The following is a 14,006-nucleotide window of genomic DNA, read 5'->3' on the forward strand; positions in this document are numbered from 1 at the left end:
GCAGCTCCTTGTGACTCTGGGCAAGTCACTTAACCCTCCATTGCCCCTGGTACAAAATAAGTACCTGAATATATGTAAACCGCTTTGAATGTAGTTGCAAAAACCTCAGAAAGGCGGTATATCAAGTCCCCTTCTTTCCCTTAAAGCACAGGAGAAGCTAATCTCCTAGTCTGCTTCAATTGCTTTACTCTCAGGTGCAGGATATACAGCTTAGACTCCAAGATACTATTTTAAAAAAAAAAGACAGAGAGGATCTTATTATGTATGTTTTTTTTCTTTTTGATGGTGCAGGAGGGCAGGACATGTAGTGACTACCTGAATTATGCAAAAGGCTATGGCTCACAAAGACTTTTGTGCTGTTTCACCTTCATCCAGCCTCCCCTGACCAGAGCTGGAGTTCTTCGATTATGCATTTATAGGGGATCTCTCAGATTGACAGGCTGATGGATACCCCAGCGGCTGGTGTATAAACAATATAGTAGTTTCTGTGGCCAAAAATGCACTTCCAGTTCTTTCTAACCTCTCTCAGAGCACACAGTATGTTAAGGGTCCCCTGAGAGTGAGCTGAAAGGGTTAGTTTTAAATAATTAGGCACTGTAAATTGAAAAGGTAAAAAGGGACTTGGAGGCTGTACTGAACGAGAATGAGACTCCCCTTTAATGGGCTCTCCAGTAATGTATTTTTATTTTATTTTATTTTGCAGCATTTGTATCCCACATTTTCCCACCTGTTTGCAGGCTCAATGTGGCTTACATTATGCCGTAATGGTGATCGCCATTTCGGAATGAGAAGTACAGAATATTATTACATTTGAAGTACAGAAAATAAAAATAAGTTATAAGAAGTAGATATACAGTTCAATTCAGGCATTAAAGGTCAAGGGTAAATGTAAAACATTCAACAGTAATAATGTGAATAAAGTAAGCAAATAAAAAGAGTTCAATGTTAACTTGTAGTAGTAAAATTTTGATGTTTGGTCATTTATGAAGGATCCTTTAGGTACAAAAGAAGGGGATAAGAACGCAATAAGGCAAACAGTCCATAAAAATAAAATGAAGCAGTTACATAAAGATTCTTCTTCTTCACCCCTAGAGCAGAGAGCCAAGGCTCCTGTGAGCCCCAGAGGAGGATACCCACTCAGCACCGCTTTACACTCTGCACCTGAAGAGGAAAGACAAAGCTCCTTCCTTGAATCAGAGTTTTACATAAGTTTAGGAACCATCCCTCACCTTTAGTACAGGAACTAATGATGACTCCTCAACAAGCTGATTGAATTGTGAACCAGGGAAAGATTGTTAGTAGAGAACTGATGTTCAAGGTGTAATTTACTACTGAATGTCTTTTGTTTTTTATTCACTAGGGCCCTTACCACCACCACCTCCCCCTGTGAACAGAAATGGTAGCATTTCACGGGTAGTGCCACCCCCTGCCAGAGGAGGCGTAGAAAATCACAGGACTGGATCAAGGCCACCACTGCCTCCAGACAGGCCAAGTTCGGGAAACCCACCTCTTCCTCCTCCACCGCCAACTTCCTCCTCGATGAGAAATGGCTTTCAGGATTCTTCCTGTGAAGGTGAGATATGTGCAAGATTCTTGTTCAGTTAAGAGAAAAATGTTTTACACCAGAAACATGAGAATTTTTGCTCTTGACTGTGGCCAGTATGAGAATGGGTTGATTCATGAGATCACCTTGGAGCAGGGACTCTCAACCCAGTTAATCAGGTTTTCAGGATACCCACAATGAGTATTCATGAGAGAGATTTTCATGCACTGCACTGCCTCCATTGCATACAGATCAATGTCATGCATATTCATTTGTGGATATCCTGAAAACCTGATTGGCTGGGTGTGCCCCAAGGACTCGGTTGAGAACCCCTGCCTTATAAATGTACAGCATCGTTGATGTTCACATATTCAGCTGAGGAGCCAATGTAATAAGCAATGTAGCAGAGGTGCGTGCTAAAGTTCAAAGCACAGTTTTCTAATACATGTGTGAAACATTTTATGTCCGATGCAATAAACATATCTTAACCAAAAATGTACTCGAAAAGCATGCGAATCACCATAGGAATATGCTAACATTCATATTATACAGTTAGCCACAGAATAAATATTCTTGCACAGAGATTGTACCAAGACCTGGAGGAGTGCTACGTGTCTATATGCCACAATATGTGAATATCAGGTTAAGTGCATTGGAAATGTATATCTGGAATGCCCAATGCATATTTTGTGCATAAATACTGCTAGAATGTTATGTAAATTCCCATTAAAAAATTTAAGATATTGCTTAACACATTTTTTTTGCTTGCATTTAATATTAACTCTCAGTGAGGTATTCTTTCTTGACTTGGGATTTCCAACATAATTTGTTTATTTAAAGGTTTGCACGTTTCTTTTTGTGTGTTATCTTTCCTTTTTTCTTTTTTTTTTTTAATTTGTAGATGCTCTTTATGCTTAGGGTAAACAAGGTCGTTTGCCTTATTCACTTTGTGTGGAACCACAGTCTTGAAGACCAAATAAAAAGGATCTAGGTAGATGAAGTAGGAGAGCTTGGAATAAATATAAAAAACGAGGAAGTACTTTCATTTTAAGAGTTGCTATCCTACCAAACCACGAAAGTTCCACAGTTGCCCACCGATCCAGGTCACAAATCAATGCCCTCTGAAGAGCAGGATAGTTAGCCTCAAAGAGGTCCCGGACATTACGCAAGAGTTGGACCCCCAGGTAACGGATCTCCTGAGAGTTCCATTTAAACAGAAAAGATGAGTGCAAAGTGCCAACCCAGCTGCTAAACCCACAGACTTAGTTGCATTCAACTTATATCCTGAAGCCGCCGAATACACCACAATCTCTTTCATTAAATTAGGAAGAAAAATCAGTGGGCGTGTAAGGGATAATAGAACGTCATCCAGAAACAACGTTATGTTAAATTCCCAATCTCCCACACAGACTTCTCCAATATCAGGATTAGTCCAAATGGCCAGAGCAAACAAAAGGAGTGAGAGGGGAGGGAAAATAAACTAGAGTTCCCACCATTAATCCGGACACAAGCCTTGGGCGAATCATAAAAAGCCCCAATCCAAGCGCATTTGTCCATAACTTATCTAGAAAGTCCTAATGGACCCTGTCAAAGGCCTTTTCTGCATCCAGGCCTAATAGGCACATAGACCTAAGACCTGAGACACATGCAGCAAATCCACCATCTGACGCACATTATCCATCACCTGATGCTGGGCCACAAACCCCACCTGGTCTGGATTTTTCAAAGTAGGAAGCAACCCAGCTAAACAATTGACTAAGACTTTAGCAAAAAAAATTTTACATCAGTGTTTAGGATAGAAATGGGACGGTATGATGCACAATCTGTCTTATCCTTATCAGGTTTGGGGATAACGGCCAGCCATACCTCCATTATTGACGGAGTCAAGGGTGCACCCTCCCTAACAGAATTAATAATTAAAGTCAAGATAGGTGCCAACTCCACGGCCAACATATGGAAAAACCCATTGGTGAAACCATCAAGGCCAGGAGATTTTTCTAGTTGGCAGGTCTTTAATGACATGGAGAACTTCAAGCACTGTAACTGGAGCCTCCAAAGTTTCCCTTTGCTGAGAAGACAACTCTGGCAAAGCCTGAGCTGCTAAATAACTGTCTATATCCTCCAACCGGATGGCATCATCTGCCATATATAAAGCACAATAGAAATTATGAAAGCTCTCCCTAATCTGAGAAGATTTAGTCAGGAACAACCCTCCCGAATCCCTAAATGATGACCTAGCTTATTTCTACAGTCACAATTAGTTTTTTCAAACGTGCATTAATAAATTTCAAATGATCTTCATACAGAGCAGCTAACTCCAGTCTAACTGCCTGAAGTTTCTGAAGGTCTGCCACCAGCCCTAAGGCCTTGTGCTGAGCCTCCAAAATGCCCAGCTGTTCAAAATATTGAGCCATACGGACCCGCTGAGTCTTATTTCGTTGACTAGCCTTCTGGATAAAGAAGCCCCTAGAGACAGCCTTAAAGGAATCCCAAACAATACCCAATGAAGGTCCAGAGTCCATATTAAGATCAAAGTATTCTTTCAGCATTTTTATAAAGTCCTTGTAGAGCTCAGAGACTTGTAATAAGACATTATTAGAGGACCATCTACGTTCTCTAACCTCCTCACTTACTTAAGGAGGGAATGGTGGCCCACACCAGCACATGGTCAGAAATAATAATATTCCCTATAGAGGAAGAGTATCCCACATCAGGCAGTGCTTTATAAAATATATATATATATATATATATATATATATATATATTATATATATATTATTATCTAACCGTGATTACAGTGCAGGGGAATGAGAATAAAATGTATGATCTCAGACAGATGGGTGACCAAATCTCCACACCTAATACAAGCCTAAGCCATCAACCAGGTGACCCAGAGCTCTGGACATTGTATGATCAGCAGAAGAAGGAGGGACAGAGCAGTCTAAACCTGGCTGCATGGTAGCATTAAATTCCGCATCCAAAATAATCCTCCCCCTAGCAAAAGCCTGAAGAGCTAATAACAATTGTTCAAAAAAACAATCCTGATGTTCATTTGGAGCATATACACCAAGAGTCACCTCCTCCTGTTCCAATAGTACTTTCAAAAATATATAACGCCCTTCAGGGTCACGCTTAACATGCAAATGTTGCACCTGAACATCTATATGAAACAAAATCACCACCCCATGTATGTGTGATTCACATTATGCATTAGGATCTCTAGAATGAAACAGCAAGCCCTCATGTTTCTTCAAAAAATGTGTTTCTTGTAAAAATACCACAGGCCCAGAGAGGCAACCGAAACACCATACTGAGGCTTGGAACACTTATTGTTTCTCACGGACTTAAGAAATAACTACTTTCAGTTAAGAAAGAAATGTTTTTCCATTGTTTCTTTTAATGTTCATACACTCTAGAATCTGAAGTAAAGTTTGGATGGGTTGTTGAAGGAACTACCTGGGGGGGTACGGTTGGGGATGGAGATTAATTGTGGGGATGGGTGAGGATGGAATGCATCTTAGTGAGTACGGGTGAGTATGGGTTAGATTTCAATGGGAATGGGTGAAGTTTCTGTCCCTGTGCAACTCTAGTCCCCTGTAGCATGAGGAGCCAAACCTCACACACCCCCAATCTCTTCTCCCCCTCCCGCTACTGCCCCAGTCCTTACCTGTTGTCCTATCCAGTTTTTCTTTTGTATCCTTCACCAATTATGCCACTGTTATATTTATTTTACTTGAATTTAGCACATGCTAAAGGAGCATTACATTCAGGTGCCCAGAGGCCTGTGTGGCATTTGGCTCCCTGAGAGATCACAAGATGGCTTCCTTTTTTCCTCCACAGATGACTGGGAAAGTAGATTCTCCTTTCATCCATTATCTGATTTACCACCACCAGAGCCTTATGTGCCTATAAACAAGAGCTACCCCAGCAGACTTGCAAGGAATGAGAGCAGAAGTGAGTATGATGTAAATAATGTGGCTAGATTTCATAGCAGACAACACTATTTCCATGTTGTAGAATGACCTTTCACTCATCCAAGGATAGGAAATTATTAATCTATTAGAATGGCAGAATCGGAGCCAAACTATTCTGCTTTCATCACCCACTCAGCTGCTGCGGATACGAAACTTGCAGTGCTCTCTGAATCTGATCCCTGTTCCTGGACCTTGTTATAATAGCAGTCCGGTATGTTCCAAGTGCAAGGGTAGTGGGCACCGTAGACGAACCTACAACCTTATAATACCACCACCACCCGTCCCTGGTCCCCCAATTAGCAACCACCCTCCTCCCCCAAGATTTTTAAAATTAAAGTCAACAATTGTGATCGTCACACAAAAATTCTACAAAACTGCAGATTAAAATGGGTGCTGATTGTTCTCTAAGTTTGTAATCAGGACCTATGTTTTGCTTTGTCTGCAGCTGACCCCAAGAAGCTGTTGCCTTAAGTGACCACTTTTTATTCCATTAACAATTTGCCTTTAACCCCTGTTATGCCACAAATGTTATAAAAGAGAATATTTCCAACAGAGGACTCTTTCCAGCTTGTTGCATTGATTTTTGCTTTTTAATGGAAAGTTTTGTTAAGAGTCTGAAATTTTTTAAGGTTTCAACAATTTTATTGATGACATACCAAAAACAAGCAAATGTAAGCACAGGGCAAGAATAACAGCTACAGAAAAGGTATACAACAGACAAAGAACCCCTAAAATACAGGAACCAGTCATCAAGATTGTTCCCTCCACCCCACCCCCACCTCCCAGAACACAGTACCAACGAAAACACTAGGGCCAAGGGTCTTTATCTTGAAGCCCCAGACCCAAATGAGTGGGACCATAGAACAGTCTCACCGTGCCCCCCTGAACCCCTCCCTTCCGCAAACTCACAACTGGGGCGGCCTGAGCATTAAGTCACCTGAGGCAGGGGCCTCAGGCAGTACTCTTTTGGGAGTGCCATCCCCCCCTTCCTTCCTCCACCCCGTTCCTCAATTTTACCTTCTTTTTAAGTTTTTTAAAAGCCAGCGGTGGCAGCGATTCCCAAATGCCTCTAACCCTTTACTGCAGCCCACCTCTCTGGTGTAACTTCCTGTTTCTTCAGAGGCGGCTGCAGTAGAAAAGAGGCCTGTGCCTGTAGCAGAGCAGTGTATGGGAATTGCTGCCACCATCAGCTTTTAAAAAAACATAAAAAGAAGTAAAATCGGGAATGGGGTGGAGGAAGGAAGGGGGGAAATGCCAGAACCTGGCCCGGGGGGGGGGGACGGGGACGGTGGCATTTCAGCCCTGCCTCAGGTGGCATATTGCCTTGGGCCACCCCTGCTCACAACCTGTCCTTGGCACAGTCCTCCCAGTACCAACTCCCAGACATAATACTGTTCCCTTAGTTACAACTGATTCAACAAGAAACTTCGCCCCCTAGGACTCAAGGTATTCATATAAGCAGTCCACACCAATAGAAATGATTTATTCTTTTTCACAGAGCCTCATGCTCCTTTTGCCTGTCTGAAACTTTTTAAAGAAAAAGTAAAAAGGCCAACTTGAGAGGATATTTTCAAATCACATGTATCATGTTATGGGAGAGGTAGTTTTAAGCTAATGTTAATATAATATAGTATTTGGTTGTGAATATTCCAATCAGCACTGAAGACATATTTATTTGGCTTGGCTTTTGGGGTTCATCTGCAGCTCGGGGATGCAGTGCATGTCACTGCAATTTTTGCCCATGTTTTCTTAACAGTGTAACTTTTTTTCTTTTTTTTTTCTCTCACTCTTTTTTTTTTGTTTGTTTTAACCATTTGTTTTGTTGTAAACTGCCTAGCTGTGTCCTCACCCAACTTCAAAGGGCAGCATATCTAAACTTAAACTGAACTAAACTTAAAACTATTTTCAGACTCTTTTTTTTTTTTTTTTTGAGCCAGCCATTTCTTTCTGTTTATTTGGGTTTTCAGGTTAATAGGAACCAAGGCTGAAATCTGGCACTTCATTCAGAACTACCTGGGGATTTTTTGAGCCTATTTTATATCCTCCCCAGCTCTACTTAATTTAGTCATTGACAGGGGGCCACATATTAAGGCTCCTTACAGATCCCGGCAATCATGGTTCCTAAAATCCAACCACTAGGTGTCAGCAGTGCACAACGAGTATGAACTGGCATTTCCCAGGGGTTGTGAAAGCTGCCTCTGCAACATCTACAGCCCTGATTGAACTGGGAAGTGCAGCCAGGAATTGAACCCTAGTCCATCCACCTGGTAGTGTATGCAGATGAAGACATTTTCTGCAACATTTTAATCTAATTAGAAAGGGAAATAGAGAGAGAACCTCAGTCTTTGGTCTCTGTTTCAAAACACTTGTACTGCAGTGCCTGGGTGATGAAAATAGACGAGGATAGTAAATACTAGGGAGGAAGAAGGCCTGGGATCAGAAAAGAAGAAATGAATGTGTGTGGGAGGATGAAGGGTGACAGTTATAGGGAAATAAGGCCAAAAACTAAGGTGAAGCTCTGTTTTGTATTTTTTTTGTCATATAAAAATGTGGGATGGGTTTGTAAATACATTCTGGACATTTTCTGAAAACTTGTCTTCCCTATGAAAGTTGCTTTAAACTATTCTTTTATAAATTGTAACTGAAATATTAATATATAAAAAAAGCCAAAGCATTTTCTTTGTCTTGCTCCTTAGGTGGCTCAAGCAGGCGAGAACGAGGTGCACCACCTCTCCCTCCTATACCAAGGTGAAGTGGCTTTTCCTGCTTCTTTGGGATACCTGCTTAGATTTTTGATTCCTTCAGCTGATGTCCCGGAAAATGTTACATTGCTTTGTTTTTAAAGGGCTTTGTGAGCAAAAACAAATCAAATTCCCACACATTCAACATCATGGAAGATCAGTGGATGTTAAGGAATAAGTGCGATAAGATTTTGAGCTTACACTGCACAGTTGCATTTAAAAGTACTCCGCAAGATGTAGGTAATCTTCTGGATGAAAGACTCCGAAAGCCACAGCAGGAGCGTCTTTGATTATATGTGCAATTTCTTGTTGATTAATTGAAGAAAATAGTTGACTTGTGTTATACCGCACTGGTGCTAACTCTGTCTGCTAGGCAGAGGGTACTAATTGCCATCCTTTTCCAGGAACTGCTGTTTGATTCTAAACCTCATGGGTGGGGCCCTGAACCATAGATTGTTCTTTCATCCATTCTGCTTGTCAGTTGGCTGACATCCAATATTCTTATTACTTTATTAGTATTAATAATTACTATTGTTTGATGAATAAACACCTCAGAAGCAAACAGCGTTATCATAGCAGCTTAAATTGTCCCAATTAAAAAAAATTACAAAATGTGGCTCATCTTGTTGACCAGTGGGCTCTAGGTGTTGTCTTTTCTTATTCATGTCCTGGTGATATAAGGCCCTACAGATTAGCCATGAACCCCTAAATTCTGTATAAGATGCGGTGAGTAGCACAAGTTAAATCCACTTCAATCCCAATGTGTGTAGCTCTAAAGGGGGCGCGGCCTTGTGAACAGTGTGGGCGTGTCAGGGCATTACTCAATTTTACGTGCATTATTATAGAATTCGAGGGAAACGTGTCTGTTTAGGCGCGGGTATTCACACCAGGTTTTCAGTGGCATAAATGGCCACGCCTAAATGTAGGCACATTCCATGGCTCTATGTGCTGTTCTATAAACCGAGCCTAACTTTAGGTGCAGTTTATAGAATAGCGTAAGCACTTTTTCTGGACGCATTTAGATTTTAGACGCCATTTACAAAATCTGGCTCTAAGGGAGCAATTCTATGACCAGGCACCTCCATTCAGGTGCCCCAAGGATGCACAATGGGGACCTATTTTATAATGGAATCCAAGCGCCCAGATTCTGTTATAGAATATTAGCAAAAACTGGTATCGGAAAACACCTAATGTTTACATGCCCATAGTTACACCAGCCGTTGACCTGTGTAACTAGGAGCATGTAAATGCAGCAGGGATGCATGCATACATAAATGGGAGTCCCGCTTATGTTCTGCCCTTGTATACACCCCTTTGTATTTATGCTCTAACCCCCGGATTCTAAATAGGTCATCCAGAGGTGAGCATCAGATCCGCACGCAACTTAACGAGGTAACGGGCACCAATTGGCCACTTAATTGGCACTAATTGAATTTGTGCGTAGATCTCCCCTGTGCCTAACATTTTCCACGCAAAACCCAAAAGGGACGTGCCCATGCGAGGGGCCTAGGCAGCTCATGGGCATTCCCAAAAGTTAGGCACCACGTTATGGAATAGTGCCGATCCGCTCCTGACTTTGGGAGCCGGACTTACACCTGTTCGTATCGGGCATAAGGCAGGAATAAACTAAAACAACCAAAGGGCAAACATTTATTAAAATATAGTATATGATGGCAGATAAAGACCTGTACAGTCCATCCAGTCTGCCCAACAAGATAAACTCATAGCATATAAGGTATGATGTGATACTACATATGTATACTTGATCTAAGACTTGACGCAGTTTTTCATTTTGGCGCTGAAGGCGCCTGCCTCGGGAGTCGCACAATTCAATTCAATGAGCAATTGAGCATGGGATATTCACTAGTCCAAAAGAATGATCAGAAAAGCATGTTAAAATGTTGCAACGTAAGCTCAGGAAAGCTGCAGTGTAAACTCGGAAGAAAGTGCTGTTCCAGTGTCTCAGCATAAGCTTAGGAGAAATCGCCTTAAACTTGTCATTAAGGCTGGCAACAAACGACCCCAAAGCATCACTTCTCCAACGTCCTTCCCCCCTCTTTCAGTTCTTTGTCTGTTTTTGTTTGTTCCTGCCTTGCTGTTTCGCTTGGGGGTTGTTCCTTCTTTTTTTTGTCATTGTATCAAGTGTAAGTCCAGCACCCAGTTAGGCGCAACCTGCGCACTATGCAGGTATTCTTAAAGGTCGGGAGCCTTTATAGAATGGGGCCTCAGCACTGATCTTTTCGGCACTATATATAGAATTCCCTGTCCCCTCCATGTTACAGAATTTTACTTAAACATACTTCTGGCACTTTCAAGGTTAAGTGTACATTTACGTGCATGCTACTAATGTATAACCTTTACGTGTGTAGTTTATAGAAGTGCCCTTCTCATCCACTGCCTGCCCAAATGCCGCTTCAACTTAAAATCGGATGCCCACAGTCTGCAGCCTCAGTCAGAAAATATTCAAAGATGATAGGTTGTATATAAATCTGTGACTAAAAGGTCTGATTGTTAATGCCCTCTGTGAAATGAGAATTGCCTGATCACTTTAAGTAGAGGAGTGTGGTAGCCGTGTTAGTCCACTCTTAAGGTTATCAATAGAAATCAAACAAAATAAAACATGGAAAAGAAAATAAGATGATACCTTTTTTATTGGACATAACTTAATACATTTCTTGATTAGCTTTCGAAGGTTGCCCTTCTTCGTCAGATCGGAAATAAGCAAATGTGCTAGCTGACAGTGTATATAAGTGAAAAACATTCAAGCATTGCTATGACAGTCTGACAGGGTGGGAGGATGGGGGTGGGTAGGAGGTATGCATGGGGACATCAAAGCATATCATTTGATGTCCCCATGCATACCTCCTACCCATCCTCCCACCCTGTTAGACTGTCATAGTAATGGTTGAATGTTTTCACTTATATACACTGTCAGCTAGCACATTTGCTTATTTCCGATCTGACGAAGAAGGGCAACCTTCGAAAGCTAATCAAGAAATGTATTAAGTTATGTCCAATAAAAAAGGTATCCATCTTATTTTCTTTTCCATGTTTTATTTTGTTTGATTTCTACTGATCACTTTAGAAAGCAGTATTTTTCAGGGGCGGCTTTGCTCCACACAGCTTATGAAGAAGAAATAGTTTTTGATTTTGTTTACAGTGCCATATTGTGACTTTTATTTCAACGTGCCGTTTCATTATGCTCTGCTTTTGTGTACCAAAACCTTTAGCAATTGAAACACTCGGTTATGGCTAAAAATGAAAGGCAATCCTTCAAGAAAGAAGGCACCTGCGGTAAAGCAGAGAAAAGGGTGACAGACTGAGCACATTGGTTTAAATTGTGTTTCTGGGATGTTAACAGGTCTACAATATAAGTTTAACGATACAAGTGTTTTAGAATTTGAATGCAGTTTTTTTAAATAATTAAAGCAATAATCACAATAGGAATTTATGGACTCTCACCATAGTTTAATAAACTTTCTTAACAGCATATTCATTGTAACATGCTAAGCTATTAATACCTATGCACTTATTTTTGTGTTAGCACCCAAGAGCTGTGCATAAGATCAGATACACTAAAACATGCCTACAGAAAGTGTCTGGTCAAACAAAAAACAGCATGTGGTGAATAATTTTCATGCATATTTTTCTGCTGCCTCTTAGACCACAAGTGTATTATCCTTGCCCTAAACAGGCTGAGGATGGAGAGAGCACTTTAATGTAGCACCTGTAAATCACCCTCCCCCCCGCCCAACCAAGCACACACAGGCTTCTACCTCTCTTGATGTGATCTGGCTAGGCCTTAAACAGTTATTGGGAAAAGCACTGTAGTAGTTGCATCCTTTGTTTGATAATAAAGGGGTGTATTTTACTAAAGTGCTGTAAGTTATTGTTTTGGGGTTTTTTTGGTGGGGGGGATTGGTTTTGCACTTACTGCATCTTAACTTTTGCAGTTAAGTACAAAGCCCATGCAGTAGATGCAGGGGGACATGAGTGCACCTGCCCTACAAGTACATGTAATATGGTTTCCCCAGTGCTGCCCAGCTGTCAATGATAAAGCTGTGACGCACCCCCCACCCCCTTCTGATACCAGACTCCCCAACGTCTCACTGGGTTCCCTGGTAGGTTAGAGAAACTGAACCAGAGTGGTTCATATCCTTTTTCCCCATTTGGCTCCAGGTGTCAAAATGGCACTGATGACCTCTAGTGGTAGATTTATGGTACCAACGCTAGCGTTTATCTTTCCATATAAAGAGCAATTTGCTTAAAAGGGGGAAGGGGAAATGGAACTTGATATACTGTCTTTCTGTGGTTTTTGCAACTACATTCAAAGTGGTTTACATAGTATATACAGGTACTTATTTGTACTTGGGGGTAGTGGAGGGTTAAATGACTTGCCCAGAATCACAAGGAGCTGCAGTGGGAATTACTACTACTACTAATCATTTCTATAGTGCTACTAGTCCGCTGCAGTAACCACTAGGCTACTCCTCCACAGATTTGTTGGGGGTATAAGAAGTAGAGGGCCTGCATTAAGTGCAACTGCACTCTCAGCAGTCATGCAAAGTAGTGCTCAGCATCAACCTGCACGCTAGCTGTCATAGCCTGCTATGCCTCCGTAATCTACCCTACCCATGTTAAGCAGCTAGTGTGGGTTTTAATGCATGCTAATGGTTACTTCATGGCAAAATCCATGCTAGCTGCCTAATGCAGTTTGGTCAAAGAGTCCCAAATATTATATCCATTGCAAGACTCTGGCTAAACTATATGTACAACATCCCAGCTTGTTCCCTCTTGCCTAGTTATGTTCCCCACATTAGCACAAACCCTCATACTGGAGCATTTCTGGAGGGAAACCCCCCTTGTGAATGAGATGAAATATGACTTTCGGGTGGGGGAGCAGCCTAATGGTTAGAGCAGCAGGCTGGGAATCTGAGAGCCTAGGTTCAAATCCCACAGTGACTCCTTATGGCCACAGCCAAGCCACCCAACCCTCCATTGCCCTGGGATGGCACTAGCAACCCATCTCGCTCTGGGCCTACCATGGAATCCATCACACATGTGGCAGCCCCCATAAGTCATTCATGGCTTGGTACTTGTGTACAGTGGAACTAGCAGCAACAATATTACTTCCCAACTGGCCGATATGATTCTGAATCAAAAGGACGTGTACATCTTTTTTGACATTTGCAACACCTTTACTTCATTTCAGGGAATCTGTCATAGCAGAAAGAAAGAACCAGAACTATTTTCTGTTGAAATAGCATGTCAGCTTTTACTATTCTTTTCATTCACATGCTTTGCTCTCAGCAACTCAACCTATACTTTGCTTCTTCGATAGCGTTTGAGTATCTCATTAAGGTATTGGTATTAAGTTACTAAAAAGTTTGTGTTCAATGATTCCAGACCTGTTTTGGGAGAGGCAGCAGTTCTAAATACTTACCTGTATAAAGCCGAGCTATGCATTTCCTTCAAGAGACCATGCATTATTTTTTTTTTTTTTTTTGTAAAATGACCAAAGATATTGAGATATGATGCTTTGTCTTTACCATTTTATGTTTTGTATAAAAATAAAAATGTGCAACTATTTGAAAGTATTGCATTATCATTTTGTTCTACTGTACACTGTTTACAAAAGGAAGTGGAAAATTTAATTTTAAAAAATGCATTCTGTAAGTGGCCCTTTGCCTAACCTGCATTAGGCGCTAACACACACCTAACACCGCTTAAAATGGCGTACTGCAGGGC

At 41.4% G+C, this 14,006-nt stretch overlaps 1 protein-coding gene across 1 annotated transcript in view; it reads left to right on the top strand.

Moving 5' to 3' along the window:
* Positions 1 to 8,845, top strand: part of WIPF1 (WAS/WASL interacting protein family member 1) — a 137,459-nt gene extending 128,614 nt beyond the window's left edge. Inside the window, 3 exon segments of the mRNA XM_030210023.1 lie at positions 1,361 to 1,573; positions 5,384 to 5,497; positions 8,214 to 8,845. Of these exon segments, the coding sequence (XP_030065883.1) occupies positions 1,361 to 1,573; positions 5,384 to 5,497; positions 8,214 to 8,269 (383 nt within the window). The 3' untranslated portion in view covers positions 8,270 to 8,845.
* The last annotated feature ends 5,161 nt before the right edge of the window (positions 8,846 to 14,006 follow it).

Source organism: Microcaecilia unicolor, chromosome 7, assembly GCF_901765095.1.
Source record: "Microcaecilia unicolor chromosome 7, aMicUni1.1, whole genome shotgun sequence".
In the NCBI taxonomy this organism is placed as follows: domain Eukaryota; kingdom Metazoa; phylum Chordata; class Amphibia; order Gymnophiona; family Siphonopidae; genus Microcaecilia; species Microcaecilia unicolor.